This window comes from Zeus faber, assembly GCF_960531495.2.
Source record: "Zeus faber genome assembly, chromosome: 2".
NCBI classification, from domain to species: Eukaryota; Metazoa; Chordata; class Actinopteri; order Zeiformes; family Zeidae; genus Zeus; species Zeus faber.
The window spans coordinates 29472412-29486025 of NC_137189.1; the positions used below are offsets into that span (position 1 = coordinate 29472412).

The window sequence follows — 13614 nt, forward strand, 5'->3', positions numbered from 1 at the left end:
AATAATATTGGTTATATATAATGTTTAAAAAAAAAAAATAAAAAAAAAAAGACTAAATAGGATGCACATCATTTATGTCAATGTTCTTTTTTTTCTCATGGTGCCAGTGTAGGGGGTACTCGGCTCAAAAAAAGATCTTACAGGGGATACACTACTAAAGAAAGCTCAAGAACCACAGTTCTAGAACATACACAAAACGATACCTACCTGGGCTTAAATATCAGCACCACAGGCAACTTCAACAAATCTGTGAACAACCTGAGAGATGAGGCAAGAAGGGCTTTTTACGCAATAATTAGGAACATCAAGTTGGACATCCCAATTCAAATCTGGCTTAAAATATTAGACTCTGTGATAGAACCTATTTCCCTTTATGGTTGCCAGGTTTGAGGTCCACTTGCCAACCAAAATTTTACAAAATGGGACAAACACCAAATTGGAACTGCATGCAGGATTCTGCAAATCAATTCTCGGCGTCAAACGGAAAACTCTAAATAATCCATGCAGCCAGAATTATGATGACGGTGAGGTGCTGTGGAGAGAGACCACCACAGGCCGACCTGGCTCCCCAGAGCAGAACAACTGCAGCCACGGCAGCCGGCAGGAGGTGGAAACAGAGCTGCACCTTTTAACCACCTGCCAACTGTACTAAGATATTAGAGACACATACTACCCACAGATTACTACCACCTAAAAACACTTTGGAAACATGGCTAACAACAAAATATATCAGTATCTGCTGGACGGACGGATGAAATACAGCAATGTGCAAACACAGCAGCAAGATCTGTGAGCTGTCGTGACCGGGAAAAGGGCGTCAAATGGAATACAATTACCATGGAGTTTGTCAATCACGTGTGTTCCTGCACCCACCATTTGCACTGTGCTGATCTCTGTACATAGGCATACTTACTGTACAAACATACAGAACATATATCTTTAAATGCATTCATTTTTTACTGATTTTGATATATTTAACAGTTAATTCACAATCTATGTACATTTAAAAAAAAAAAAAATGAATAGTGAGCAATATGCTGGCTGCAAACACCCTCTTCATGCAAATGGTGCTTTTGGTCATGCAGGAAAGATCAAGGAGAATGGTTAATCGTGTGTGTGTGTGTGCGCCTGACACTTGTGAATAATTCAGTGGCGCCAGAACCCCCCTCTGCCCTGATTTCAAATGCTCCTCTCTTCTCTTCCCTTCTTTCTTCTCTTCCACTGGCCTCACAAATGCTGGGTTTCCTCCTCATCCCCAGTTCAGACAACTGCATTATCTCCTGCTAATCCCAGTTTCCGGAGACACCCAGGGCGCTAGTCTATTGATATAAAATCGTTATTGTGGCAAGAGACTAGATATCATCTTTTAAGGTATGGTGATATAACAGTAATTGTCTTTAAGGAGTGTTACAGTAAAGTTAAACTTTGTAGACTGTTCTAGATGTTCGAATTAATCATATCATCAATTCATAATGTCGACATTATACCGTATCATACTGATGATCTCAAATTGTGTGTGTGTGTGTGTGTGTGTGTGTGTGTGTGTGTGTGTGTGTGTGTGTGTGTGTGTGTGTGTGTGTGTGTGTGTGTGTGTGTGTGTGTGTGTGTGTGTGTGTGTGTGTGTGTGTGAAATAGTCATCCCCAAAAATATGGTCAAATTATCAATATCGAGGTATGCCGATTTTTCATGTCGCCCTAAATGCCTAAAATAGTTATTTCCAGTCTGAGGATTTTGGGAAATCGGGGATAGATCAGGTGTTGAAAAATGGATCAACACAGAGCTGGAACATGCTGTCAGTACTTTGCAGTTAGCTAATTAACATGAAAAAAAACAAATAGTTCGGTTCTTATTGAAAATAGTAATAATAATAAAAAAAGAGTTCTTGTCTCGATTCAATTCAGCATAGAACCAATAATTATTGAACCAAATTTAAAGGTGTGTGGTAGTCTGGAATCAGCGAAGACTGAAACGTGTACTTTAAGTTTTCTTACATTTGAGCTTGAAAGAGTTTAGTTTCCCTGCGTGCTTCACTAGTTCTACGGGGTGTTTTTTGGTTCAATAAATCATGGATGAGGTTAATGGGTAACCAGGAGGAGGCAGCCGCCGTGTGCGGATGCAAAGCGCCCATGGTTCTGAAATGTAGCTAGATGAAAAATATACTTCTGAGGACTTTTTTGGGGGGGAAAAACAAGTAAATAGTTGTACTACTTTCTAGATATTAAAAGTACTAAATTTAACTCTGATACCTGCAGACACCCCGTGACTCCATCATAATAATGTACTAGGTATTGCACTAGGAACCGAAAGGATATTTAGATGGTCTAATGTTTAACATTTCTCTCTCGCTCTCACTCTCTCCCTCTCGCCCCCTCCCCCCACCCCCCCAGGGTCTGACCAGTGCCAAGGCGGCAGAGATTTTGGTGCGTGATGGCCCCAACGCCCTCACTCCGCCCCCAACCACCCCTGAGTGGGTAAAGTTCTGCAAACAGGTAAAAAAAAAAAATGAAAACAGTCAATGCCGTGTTTTTAACTGGAGTTCCATAACAGGAGCTGACGCCCCTCCATTAATATCAGAATCTGGTTATTTGGCCAGGTTCATTTCCATATAGACAGTTGCAGACTATTTTACAGTTGGTATAAATCACAGATATCGATGGATATGTTTGCTCTTACTGTACATTGCCAAAGCACAACAAGACAGGTACTGTATGTAACAATTATGTTACACAACATATGAGGTCAAGACAATAATAATTTAATAAATGAATAAATAATGATAGCATTAATAATAATATCAACAGATTGCAATTTGGCGCGATGTTTCAATATGTTATAATCAACTAAATTGAGCTCTTTGTGTCGGTCAGATGTTCGGGGGCTTCTCCATGCTGCTGTGGACCGGTGCCATCCTCTGCTTCCTGGCGTACGGAATCCAGGCGGTCATGGAGGACGAGCCGGCCAACGACAACGTGAGTGGTAACCAACCCTCTGCAATATTCAGTACCATCATGGGCCAATCATGTGCTGACGCATGAAATTTGACGAATAGAAACGTAGTAGTTATTATCGTCATTATACAACGAGGGCTTGGCGCAAAAGAGCCGTAAACGATAGGTTGCGGAGCTGGTTGTGTCAGACAGCTTGATGGCACCACACGCTCCTGTGCCTGTAATAGGACGGCTGGTTTAGCTGCCAGTGCCTCCCGTCCTACCTGCTTTGCTGCGTTGCTGTTCTCCCTCCATCTCCCCTGCATCCACATGTTGAGCTCTACTTTTATACGTATATTGTAAATACAGGAGAATCCCAGGAAAAAATGTTAATATTTATTTAAAAATAAGACTATGGTGACCTTGACTATATCACTTGATAGAACTCACCCAGGGCTTTCAAATGAGATAATAAATATATATCTTTATAGATTGTTGTAGTGGCAATCGGCCACATTGTACAATGCATTTTTTGGTGGAAGCTTAAGTAAAAACAAACCGCTTAGTAAGCATCTAGTTTTGGGAGATGAACTGAGAATATTATAATTGAGAAGACAGAATATTTAGCCAACTTTTAAGGAAAAAAAATCACTGTTGGATTCACTGTTGGATTTTTATTTTATTTTATGGAAAAAAATGTTTTATCCTCCACTTGGGATTTTGTTTCTTTGCCTCCTGAAGACAATTTTTATAGTGTATTTTATTAATGGAGGAGCATTGTTTTATGTGGATTAATAAAGTACTGTCTTATATTATTCCATCAGTATATTATTACTAAATAAATTGAAATCCCACAGTTGCACCTGGGTGTGCTGATTTTATACTGTTTTATATATTATTTTATAATGGTGTATCATTGTTTGATATCATAATATTCCATTAGTGTGTTAAATTAATAAAAATTCCACAGTTGTACCTGGGCGTGGTGCTCTCAGCTGTGGTCATCATCACTGGCTGCTTCTCGTACTACCAAGAGGCCAAGAGCTCCAAGATCATGGACTCCTTCAAGAACCTGGTCCCTCAGGTAAGGAATACAGCTTCCATTAATCCAAATGATCTAATAAGCTCCAGTTCACGCCAATTTTCACAACTTTCCACCGAAAAATCGAAACTACAGACAACACCGGTGTAATTTTCTGGGGGGAAAAAAAAAAGAGTGTTTGAGTCCTAATAAAATGAACTGAAATGTCATTAAAATATAGAAGTACATATTTATATAGGCAAGAATTAAACCCTTTTGGCCTAAAAACATCTTAATTCAGATTTCACAAATTTTGGACCTTAAAAGTCACATTTTGTGGATTTGTTGACTTTATATTTGGTGCCTGTCTATCTATAGAGAAATGCAAGAAAATCCCTCAAAAGTACTAGTAAGACTTGAATAAATCGTTTTAAATATGAATTTATGAGGTCTCAATAAAAAAAAAATGTTCCCATGTATTTCTTCTTGTCATCATTTAGCATCAGAGTCCATTCTGAAATAAAAGTGAATTGAAATTTCACTTCCCATAACCATTCCATTCCTTAATCCATAGCCTTTGAGTCAATTATGAGTCAGTTATTCATGTTGAAAGAAAAACTCAAAACGGGCGTTTTATCACCATTGTAAATATTGTTTCTCATGTTTTGCAGCAAGCCCTGGTGGTCCGTGATGGGGAGAAGAAGAACATAAACGCTGAGGAGGTGGTGGTGGGAGACCTGGTGGAGGTGAAGGGTGGAGACAGGATCCCCGCCGACCTGCGCATCATCTCTGCCCACGGCTGCAAGGTGGGGCTCTACATATTTGTACATATAGGCCATATATGTAAGTATGTATTTCTACTTGTTTAGGTTTGTCTTGTTGTTGTACTGCAGGACTATTCAATTAGGTTTTGGGCTGCACATGAAAAACACAATGAAAAAGAAAATGCACAAATACCAAATATTTAAAATGTTACAACTTTGATTGTGTTGTACTCCTCCTGTATAGACAGATGTTTGTTTTTTATTACTTTCAGGTACATAAGCTTTTTCCGACCTGAATCTAACCATGAATGAGAAAATGTTGTTATTCTGCCAACTTATCATTCAATATATGTTTTCCCACTTTGTTCTGTGTTTACAAGCCAAATAACACCTGCGTTGATATGCCTATTTCAAAAAGGACATTATTTTGACAGTGAGTAAGCAGTTTGTGATTTGTTGAGATGGCTATAGCTGGGAAAACAGAGAAAACCTTTGCTTAACTTTTCTTTATTATTTCATCTTGAACCAATGGTCTAATTTTTGAGTTTTTTTTCACTAGTATATGGCAAAGCTTCTCTTAATCAAAGGGCCAATCTACATCAATGCATAGGCCACATTTGGTTCCCGGGCCGCGAGTGGAGTAAGCCTGTTCTACTGCAAGGGATTTTGCATGCTTGCTAATGTCAGAACTGCCAATTAAGTAACACATGGCTTTTTTAAGCCCTTTGGGTATGACAAGTATAAAACCCAGATCAAGTGTTCAAAGTGCATTTTCAAGCGCTCACTTAAGAGCCCCGATTTAGCCAGTCTGGCCTTTTTAGGCTGCCACTAAAAGCCTTTGTCGTGTGGAGAGCCAGTAAGGTGTCTGTCATCCATTTTCGGTGTTGAAACTTCCAAAACCACTTGACCCATTTACGCCGCACACCATCACAGTCATGTGACCCGCTCGTGCATTGTTAACGGCTGTTAGGGCTCCATTACGGGCTCAAAGAGGAACACTTTGGGCTAAATTTGTACCTAGTCGAGCCCCCTCCGGCCTCTCAGAGGTTGTTTTTAACCAGAGCTACGTCGGGAACAAGTTTCCATCAGTCGTCTCACTCAGCTGTGATGGGTTTTGAAGGGATCCTGCACGGTGTAACTTTTTATACAGCTAGGTTATTTTCCAAAACGAATTAGACCTTTGATTGTAGAAACCAGGAGCCAGGGATGTACAAGCCGTGTTGGCAAGTCCTGGAAGTTCTCCTGGAATCCTCATAAAATATGCAGCAAACGGAGAGTAGATCTGGCTCGAACTGTTTCCACTGGACTTTCGCCACTAATGACCACTGGTGCTCTCTGTAGTCTTCCTTTTTGGTGTTTTGGTTTTTTAGCATATTTTTTTTGATGAGTTGTCTTTTTGCATCCCACTCAGGTGGACAACTCTTCTCTTACCGGTGAATCGGAGCCTCAGACTCGCACCCCAGACTTTTCCAACGAGAACCCCCTGGAGACCAGGAACATCGCTTTCTTCTCGACCAACTGTGTCGAAGGTATGTAAAGGACTTAAGCAATGCATGTTTGATTTTTCATTAATCAACTATGCATGACCTTCCGACCATCCCACCCAGTGCCTTGACTTCTGTGGAAAAAATGAAATTAAATGGAGAAGGAAAGAATGAAAAGCAAATAAATAAAAGGATGCAACACTTCTCATTCATTCTCTCTGCAAATTACCGTGCAATGCATTCTGGGAGCTGCTGGCTGAGGTGGACGCTCCTCATTGGCATTCAGTAGTTGTTGAGATGATTGTATGCGAAGCAGTTGAGTTTAAACACAAAGTGCTGCATAAGGTCATGGAACGATTCTTCAAACTTGTTGCTAATTGGAAATTGGTCAGATTTGGCAGCTGCACTTCTGGTTGAGAAACAGATTTCATAGAGTTCTTTAGGAGGAGAAAGAGTTTCTCAACAAGGAATGGAGAGCCCAGGGACAGCCAAACAGGGTTCAACAAAGATTTGAGTGGTTACCACACCCTTCAAGCTCTGCATATCTGAAAGCGGAGCGTAGCCCACCCCGAAATAGAAAACCGTGCCGTAAGAATCCACGATGATGATGGTGCTAATAATGCCCTCTGTCGCCCTGGCAACAGGCACCGCCCGGGGCGTCGTGATCAGCACGGGAGACCGCACTGTCATGGGTCGCATCGCCACACTGGCCTCTGGGCTGGAGGTGGGACGCACACCCATCTCCATCGAGATTGAGCACTTTATCCACATCATCACGGGCGTGGCCGTCTTCCTGGGCGTTTCCTTCTTCGTCCTGTCCCTCATCCTTGGGTATTCATGGCTGGAAGCAGTCATCTTCCTCATCGGCATCATCGTCGCCAACGTGCCCGAGGGTCTCTTGGCCACAGTCACTGTGAGTAGGGCTCCATGGGTTTAGTTGGCTAGTTAATTTACATTAGTATGCACTCATACATCAGTAGTTATGGTACTGGTCAGTCACAGAATGGTCCTTGAAGAGGTTCCAGGGGGTCCCCAGCAAAATGAACAATAGTTAAACTTGAGCATGACTTTATTTCCAGGATGATAGGACTATTAGAGAATGGATAATAATGACTGTTTGGATCCTGGTTTCTCTGTAATCTCCATAACTATAGTTTAAACGGGTATGGAAGTTTGTACTCAATCATCTCCAACAATAAAGGTCTTCTCAGATTTGGTTCCCAGAGACTAAATCTTATCAGTTGGGATCCTTGGCCTAATGCGCATCAAATTGAGGGTCCTTGATGTGGAAAAAGGTTGAGAGTTACTCGTCTATACCAGTACTTACTGTAATATATTGTGTGCCATTGAGAGGAAGTTACTGTAATATATTGTGTGCCATTGAGAGGAAGTGGGAACGTTGGTTTTCAGTTATTTTCAGTTGACAGACTAGAGGCTTAAAAAAAATTGTCCCAAATGAGTCTTCATTTGATTATGAAGCACTAAACTAAAGCAGCTTTCACACATGCACTCCGGACAATGTCCAGATAATGTCCAGACCTGAAGAAAGAAAGCAACAGGGAGTATGCAGCTGTAGGCTTGGGCGATGATGCCGAATTCCAATATTACTTCTGGAATGGGGAGACCATGTTTGAAACATTAAACATCTGTGCGCAGGCAAGGTCTCCCTGTTCCAGAAGTGCAGGATTTATTATGTACAGGTAAAGTAATTACATAGAAGCATCCAGTTTTTACTAATTTCAGTCTCATAGCAACAGTGCATCTCCACTGTCCAGACATTTTTTTTGGAATGGAACAGCACAGTCACTTAATTCAGTTGTGTTTAAAAAATATCATTTCATACATGTGGGGAACAAACAAAAATAAATAGATCTAAAATGAAAAGACAGACACAAACTGGCACATGGCTTTTCAAGCGGATAAACAAAAAACCTCAGGAAACAAAATGAATCAAAATCCTTCTCCATGAGATTATATTATACTATAGAGCGGCACGCAAGTGCGGTGGGGGGGGGCTGCAATGTATGCACAGCGGAGTGCAGATCACGGGGGCCCGGATGGGGCGTCTCCCAGTGATCTGCGCTCTGCTGTGCTGCTCTGTTTGCCCAGAGCGGCAAAACGCCTTGAACCAGAGCTGGGGGCCCATTTTTCGGAGCACCTGCCCCTTTTAAAGTTTCTGTACAGGACTATAGAGCAGGGAAGTGAGATCCGGAGTAGTTTCTCAACAGCGCTGAGCAGAGGGCAAGAGCCTCTGCCCCCTATCCCCTCTCTCGCCTCCAGTTTCAGAACACGGTAAATTGCACTTACACCATTTTAATGCTCGGATTTTTCCTGGTGGATAAAACATTTTCAAAAATAGTCTCATCAATCTCAGTCGTGATCCATGGAGTAGATCGCTAATAGATAATTTAATCTTTAAATCTTCCAAAGCCTTTGCAGCAGCTACCCTCCGTGCACAAAGATCCCCACGAAGGTAAATAACTGGCGCATGATAGAGATGTCATCAACATGTGACACGCCTACTCGCTCGATGTGAATCATCCGGACAATTACCTGCTCTGTTCACACAAACCGCTCAATCGGACATTACCCGTCCAGACTTCGTACTAGGGTGCTGGCTGGGTAAAGTCTGGGTCAAATGATTCCGACATCTGCGTTCACACATACTGCTCCTCCGGGTAATGGCCATATAATTTCAGGTTTACAGTGCATGTGTGAAGCAGCTTAAGAGACGGAACATTAGCTATTGGACACAATCGCTAGTTTCTTGGACCTTGGCAGGGGACAAATTTGGTTTTATCTTGTCCATTTCATATTTCCTGACGTGTCACAATTAATTAGCACTGTACCTGACTCAGAATTCTGTCAGTCGATTCGGATTCGGCTGTTCAATGGGAATACAGGTACTCCTCACTAACTGACCGAGTTCTGTTCCTCGGACCGGGTCTTTAAGCGGTAAGGTTCACCCCCTCTCCATGCGTTATGCACAGAAAATAATCGTAACTACTATGAGTCATGCCCCGTCCCCACACTGTTTTTAGTTAACGATTGGCTGCACAAAGAGCTATGTTCGCGTCCGTGTCTGGACGCAGACGATTCACGCATATATATTTATGATTCCCCTTATTTATAATTTCCCATTGAAATGTTATCCCTGTGCATTTTGTAAGCTTCTATCTGTTTTATCTTGTTATTGTAGTGACGTGTCAAAGAATTACTATTGTGTGGATTATTTATCCTTCATCAATGACTTGATGGTTATTTTGGCTAACACGAACCGTCTTACTCTGTAGGTGTGTCTGACCCTGACTGCCAAGCGTATGGCCAAGAAGAACTGTCTGGTGAAGAACTTGGAGGCCGTGGAGACTCTGGGCTCCACCTCCACCATCTGTTCCGACAAGACCGGCACCCTGACCCAGAACAGGATGACCGTGGCCCACATGTGGTTCGACAACCAGATCCACGAGGCCGACACCACCGAGAACCAGAGCGGGACCTCCTTCGACAGGAGCTCCGCCACATGGGCCGGCCTGGCCCGCGTCGCCGGCCTGTGCAACCGAGCCGTGTTCCTGGCAGAGCAGTCCAACTTGCCCATCCTTAAGGTGACCATGACCGCCATTCAGATTTAGAATTACCATACACCGCCCTTACTAGGTTTTGGCGATATGTCAAAATTTTCCTTCCAGCCACTGTCAGCCCAACAACTGTTGATTTATTCGCCATGAGGGGGTTGGCAGGGAGCGGATCGGATCATGCCTCTCCATGCGCCCCTGTCTCCCCCTCCCTCTGCATTTTTCCCGTGGGTGCTCGGGCCTGAAGCATAGAATCTGCAGCGCGTGCCGGGCTGCTTGGGTGGAACATGGATTTTGAGCAGATGCAATTATGGAAGCGCTCATTGGGAAAAAGAATACAAAATCAAAACCCTGATATGGAGTTATTTTGGTTTTAAACCGGACGAAAAATAAGAAATTGCCATCTTTGCAAACGGAGCACTGGGTCTCACCGGCCGCATTGCAGAGGTTGGGTTAGAACAATCGCTTAATTAGGCTTTTTTTTTTTTTTTTTCCCAGGGCACCAGTCTAACTTTTTACACTAGTAGCCCTGGTGCTCCCTACTGAAAACTTAAGGAGCACCAAACCAAACTGAACCAAATCAAAAAGAAGAGAGAAAGAGAGCCCCGTTTCAGAATGGCCTGGAAACATTTTTTGCGGTGATTTATTTCTTCTTTTTGAGGATTTCTTCAGACGGCATGAAAACTGACGGACGTGGTTAAAGCGGCGACGCGGAATACCAGCTGGTATTCGTGCACGCTTTGAATTGCGCTTTACAGGTCATTCAATAAGCAAAAGAAAAGGACAAAAATCTCCAAAATCGCCGGTTGCCGATATGTTTGTCCAATCACCCAAGCCTAGACTTTACCAACCACCCTGATCCTGATGGTGTTCAGTAAAATATTAGTGTGTTTTTTCCATCAATCAGAATCTGAATTTGAGTTTATTTGGCCGAGTGCAATTTAATTTTAAATGGTCAGCTATTCAAAGAAAATGTAGATTAAAAAAAGCCATATTCCAAGAAAATATCCAATAAACATCACTTTCCAATTATACAGAGAAAATGACCAATAAAACACTGAGATATTCAAAGAAAATTGCCAATAACAACAACAAAAATTGTGTGTGTGTGTGTGTGTGTGGTCAGCCGTAGTAGTTTGCATACAATGTGATGTGCCCGGTTACGAGACGACTCCGAATGACGTATCAATAAAAAATGTTGGTCATTGATGTTTTAAAAAAAAAAATCTTAAATCCCCAGAGAGACGTTGCGGGCGATGCGTCTGAGTCAGCACTGCTGAAGTGCATCGAGTTGTGCTGTGGCTCGGTCCAGGAAATGAGAGACAAGAGTGCCAAGATCGCAGAGATCCCCTTCAACTCCACCAACAAGTACCAGGTGAGATGTGGGACGCATGACGGGGCTTATGGCAAATTAGATTTCAATTGGAAAGTGACCACAAGAGCGATTGGGGTGCATTTTACGCACCTGTCTCCCTCTCAGACAGTACTGATGATGCACGTGCCCGCGATCGGTGCACCAGAACAGTTTGTTTTTATTTCAGATGTAGGTTATTTTATTTTATTTTACGATGTTTTCCGATTCGTTGACTTTCCGGGAGCAGCCCTATTAAGTAGTCATTCCTGATTTTAGTACTTTAACTATAATTATAAGTCATCAAAACACAAAAAAAAAAATCTCTTTTGCATGTTTTATAGCTCTCCATCCACAAGAACTCTCACGAGGGCGAGACCAAGCACCTGCTGGTGATGAAGGGAGCTCCAGAGAGGATCCTGGACCGCTGCTCCACCATCCTGATCCAGGGCAAGGATCAGCCGCTGGACGAGGAGATGAAGGACGCCTTCCAGAACGCCTACCTGGAGCTGGGAGGACTGGGAGAGAGAGTGCTGGGTGAGGAGGAGCATGGTGATGTTGATGCTGAGTCAATGAGGAGACGACAGCCCAAAAACCCGAAGTCACGTACTATTTAGGATGTCTTGAACCGTATTGTGCATCAAGGAGTATGCAAGAAGTACTAGGATGATGTTCCACGCCTCTCCGAAGTGTGAAGGCTCTCAGTGACATCTGTCAATCAACTCACCCCCAGGCCTGGCCAAGCCCCAAGCATTTGGAAATAGATTTTTTTTTTTCAAATGCTTATTGAGAGAGATAATAAAGCAGCAATTTTTGTTATTGGGATCTGGTGCCCCTATAGTTTCTGAGCGCAATTGCACTTTTACACCTCTCCGTATTCCACCTCTCCATATTACAAGTCAGTTCACAAATTATTCAAATTATTTTTTTTTTATCTTACATTGTTAGAGTTTGGCATCTGGGCTCTACTACTAATCATATGTCATTCATCAATCATATAGGAGTGATGAGCTTCAATCCCACCATTGTGTAAAAGAGTAGAGCCCAACTGGTGGATGCAGGGGAGGTGGAGGGAAAGCAGCAAAGCAGACAGAGCAGGGGGGACTAGCTGCTTAAATAGGCAAGTTGTCTGACAGAACTGGCCCCGCAAGCTACGCATCATTTATTGAACATTTATCTTAATTATTGCCCATCCTCCATTCACTTGCATTGGTGCAGGCGGGGTTAAACGTTGTTCTGGCCACTAAGGCCGCTCGACATGTTGTGGCTTGAGTTTTCCAAAGCAGCTGTGCCCTTACTACATCACAAGCTAACCCCTCTAATGCCGTCCTCGCTGCCTCTCCAGGTTTCTGCCACTTCAACCTTCCTGACGATCAGTTCCCAGAGAACTTTGCTTTTGACACTGAAGAGGTGAACTTCCCCACTGAGAAGCTGTGCTTTGTCGGCCTCATGTCTATGATCGACCCGCCCCGCGCCGCCGTCCCGGATGCCGTGGGCAAGTGCAGGAGCGCTGGAATCAAGGTGTGTGGTTTTTTTAAATTTTATTTATTTATTTATTTTTGTTTTGTTTTTTTTCTATCTTGGCAAATGTCTTTCCTATCGATGAGCTCCAAATTAACAAAGCCCCATCCACCCTCCTCCAGGTAATCATGGTGACAGGTGATCATCCAATCACAGCCAAGGCCATCGCAAAGGGTGTGGGCATCATCTCTGAGGGCAACGAAACCGTGGAGGACATCGCCGCTCGCCTCAACATCCCAATCAACGAGGTCAACCCCAGGTACAAGCTCCACAAGGATAGCTTAAACACAATAACACTAAATTCCACCTGGTTTATCCCAGATCTCATGGTTTTGAATGTATTTTCTTTCCCTTTACTTTGGCCTTTTGTCCTCGTTTGACCGTCATGTTACTTAACCTTCAGGAAAACTCTATGTTGGGTTTGTAAAGGTTGTCTATGGACATTGTTCAATAAGAAGCTAAATGGAAATCTTTCCTAACCATCGTCCACAGAGGACTCCACTCCACAAGGTTGTATCAACCCAGCTTTTGGCTTTTATGTGTCATAATAACATCTTTGAGACATCCCAGTCTGGTTTTAGAGCTTTACATAGTACAGAAACTGCCCTCCTCAAAGTAACCAACCATATCCTTTTAGCAGCCAATCAGAGGGGTAGTGCAATTTTAATTCTTTTAGATCTAAGTGCAGCCTTTGACACTGTAGCTCACGCCATTTTAATTGACCGTCTTAACACCCGTGTTGGCATCAAGGACACTGCACTTGCCTGTTTTTTTTCCTACCTTTTAGAATGGACCTTCGCAGCCTCCATAGGTAACGACCCATCCTCTACAACACACATTACCTGTGGTGTACCGCAAGGGTCTTTTTTAGGTCCAGTTTTATTTTGAATCTATGTGCTGCGTCCTGGCCAAATTATCCAAAGACACAATGTCTCTTTTCATTGCTACGCAGACGACACACAGATATACCTTC

The 13614-nt window shown here is 42.9% G+C and overlaps 1 protein-coding gene across 1 annotated transcript in view; it reads left to right on the forward strand.

The window, feature by feature from the left end:
• The window catches only part of LOC307248050 (sodium/potassium-transporting ATPase subunit alpha-1), a 46591-nt gene that overhangs the window by 20256 nt on the left and 12721 nt on the right, over positions 1-13614 (forward strand). Inside the window, exons 4-14 of the mRNA XM_080024246.1 lie at positions 2389-2490; positions 2869-2970; positions 3899-4012; positions 4621-4755; positions 6125-6242; positions 6842-7110; positions 9491-9799; positions 11010-11144; positions 11465-11657; positions 12466-12641; positions 12764-12900. Of these exons, the coding sequence (XP_079880372.1) occupies positions 2389-2490; positions 2869-2970; positions 3899-4012; positions 4621-4755; positions 6125-6242; positions 6842-7110; positions 9491-9799; positions 11010-11144; positions 11465-11657; positions 12466-12641; positions 12764-12900 (1790 nt within the window). The remainder of the gene's footprint in view (positions 1-2388; positions 2491-2868; positions 2971-3898; positions 4013-4620; positions 4756-6124; positions 6243-6841; positions 7111-9490; positions 9800-11009; positions 11145-11464; positions 11658-12465; positions 12642-12763; positions 12901-13614) is intronic.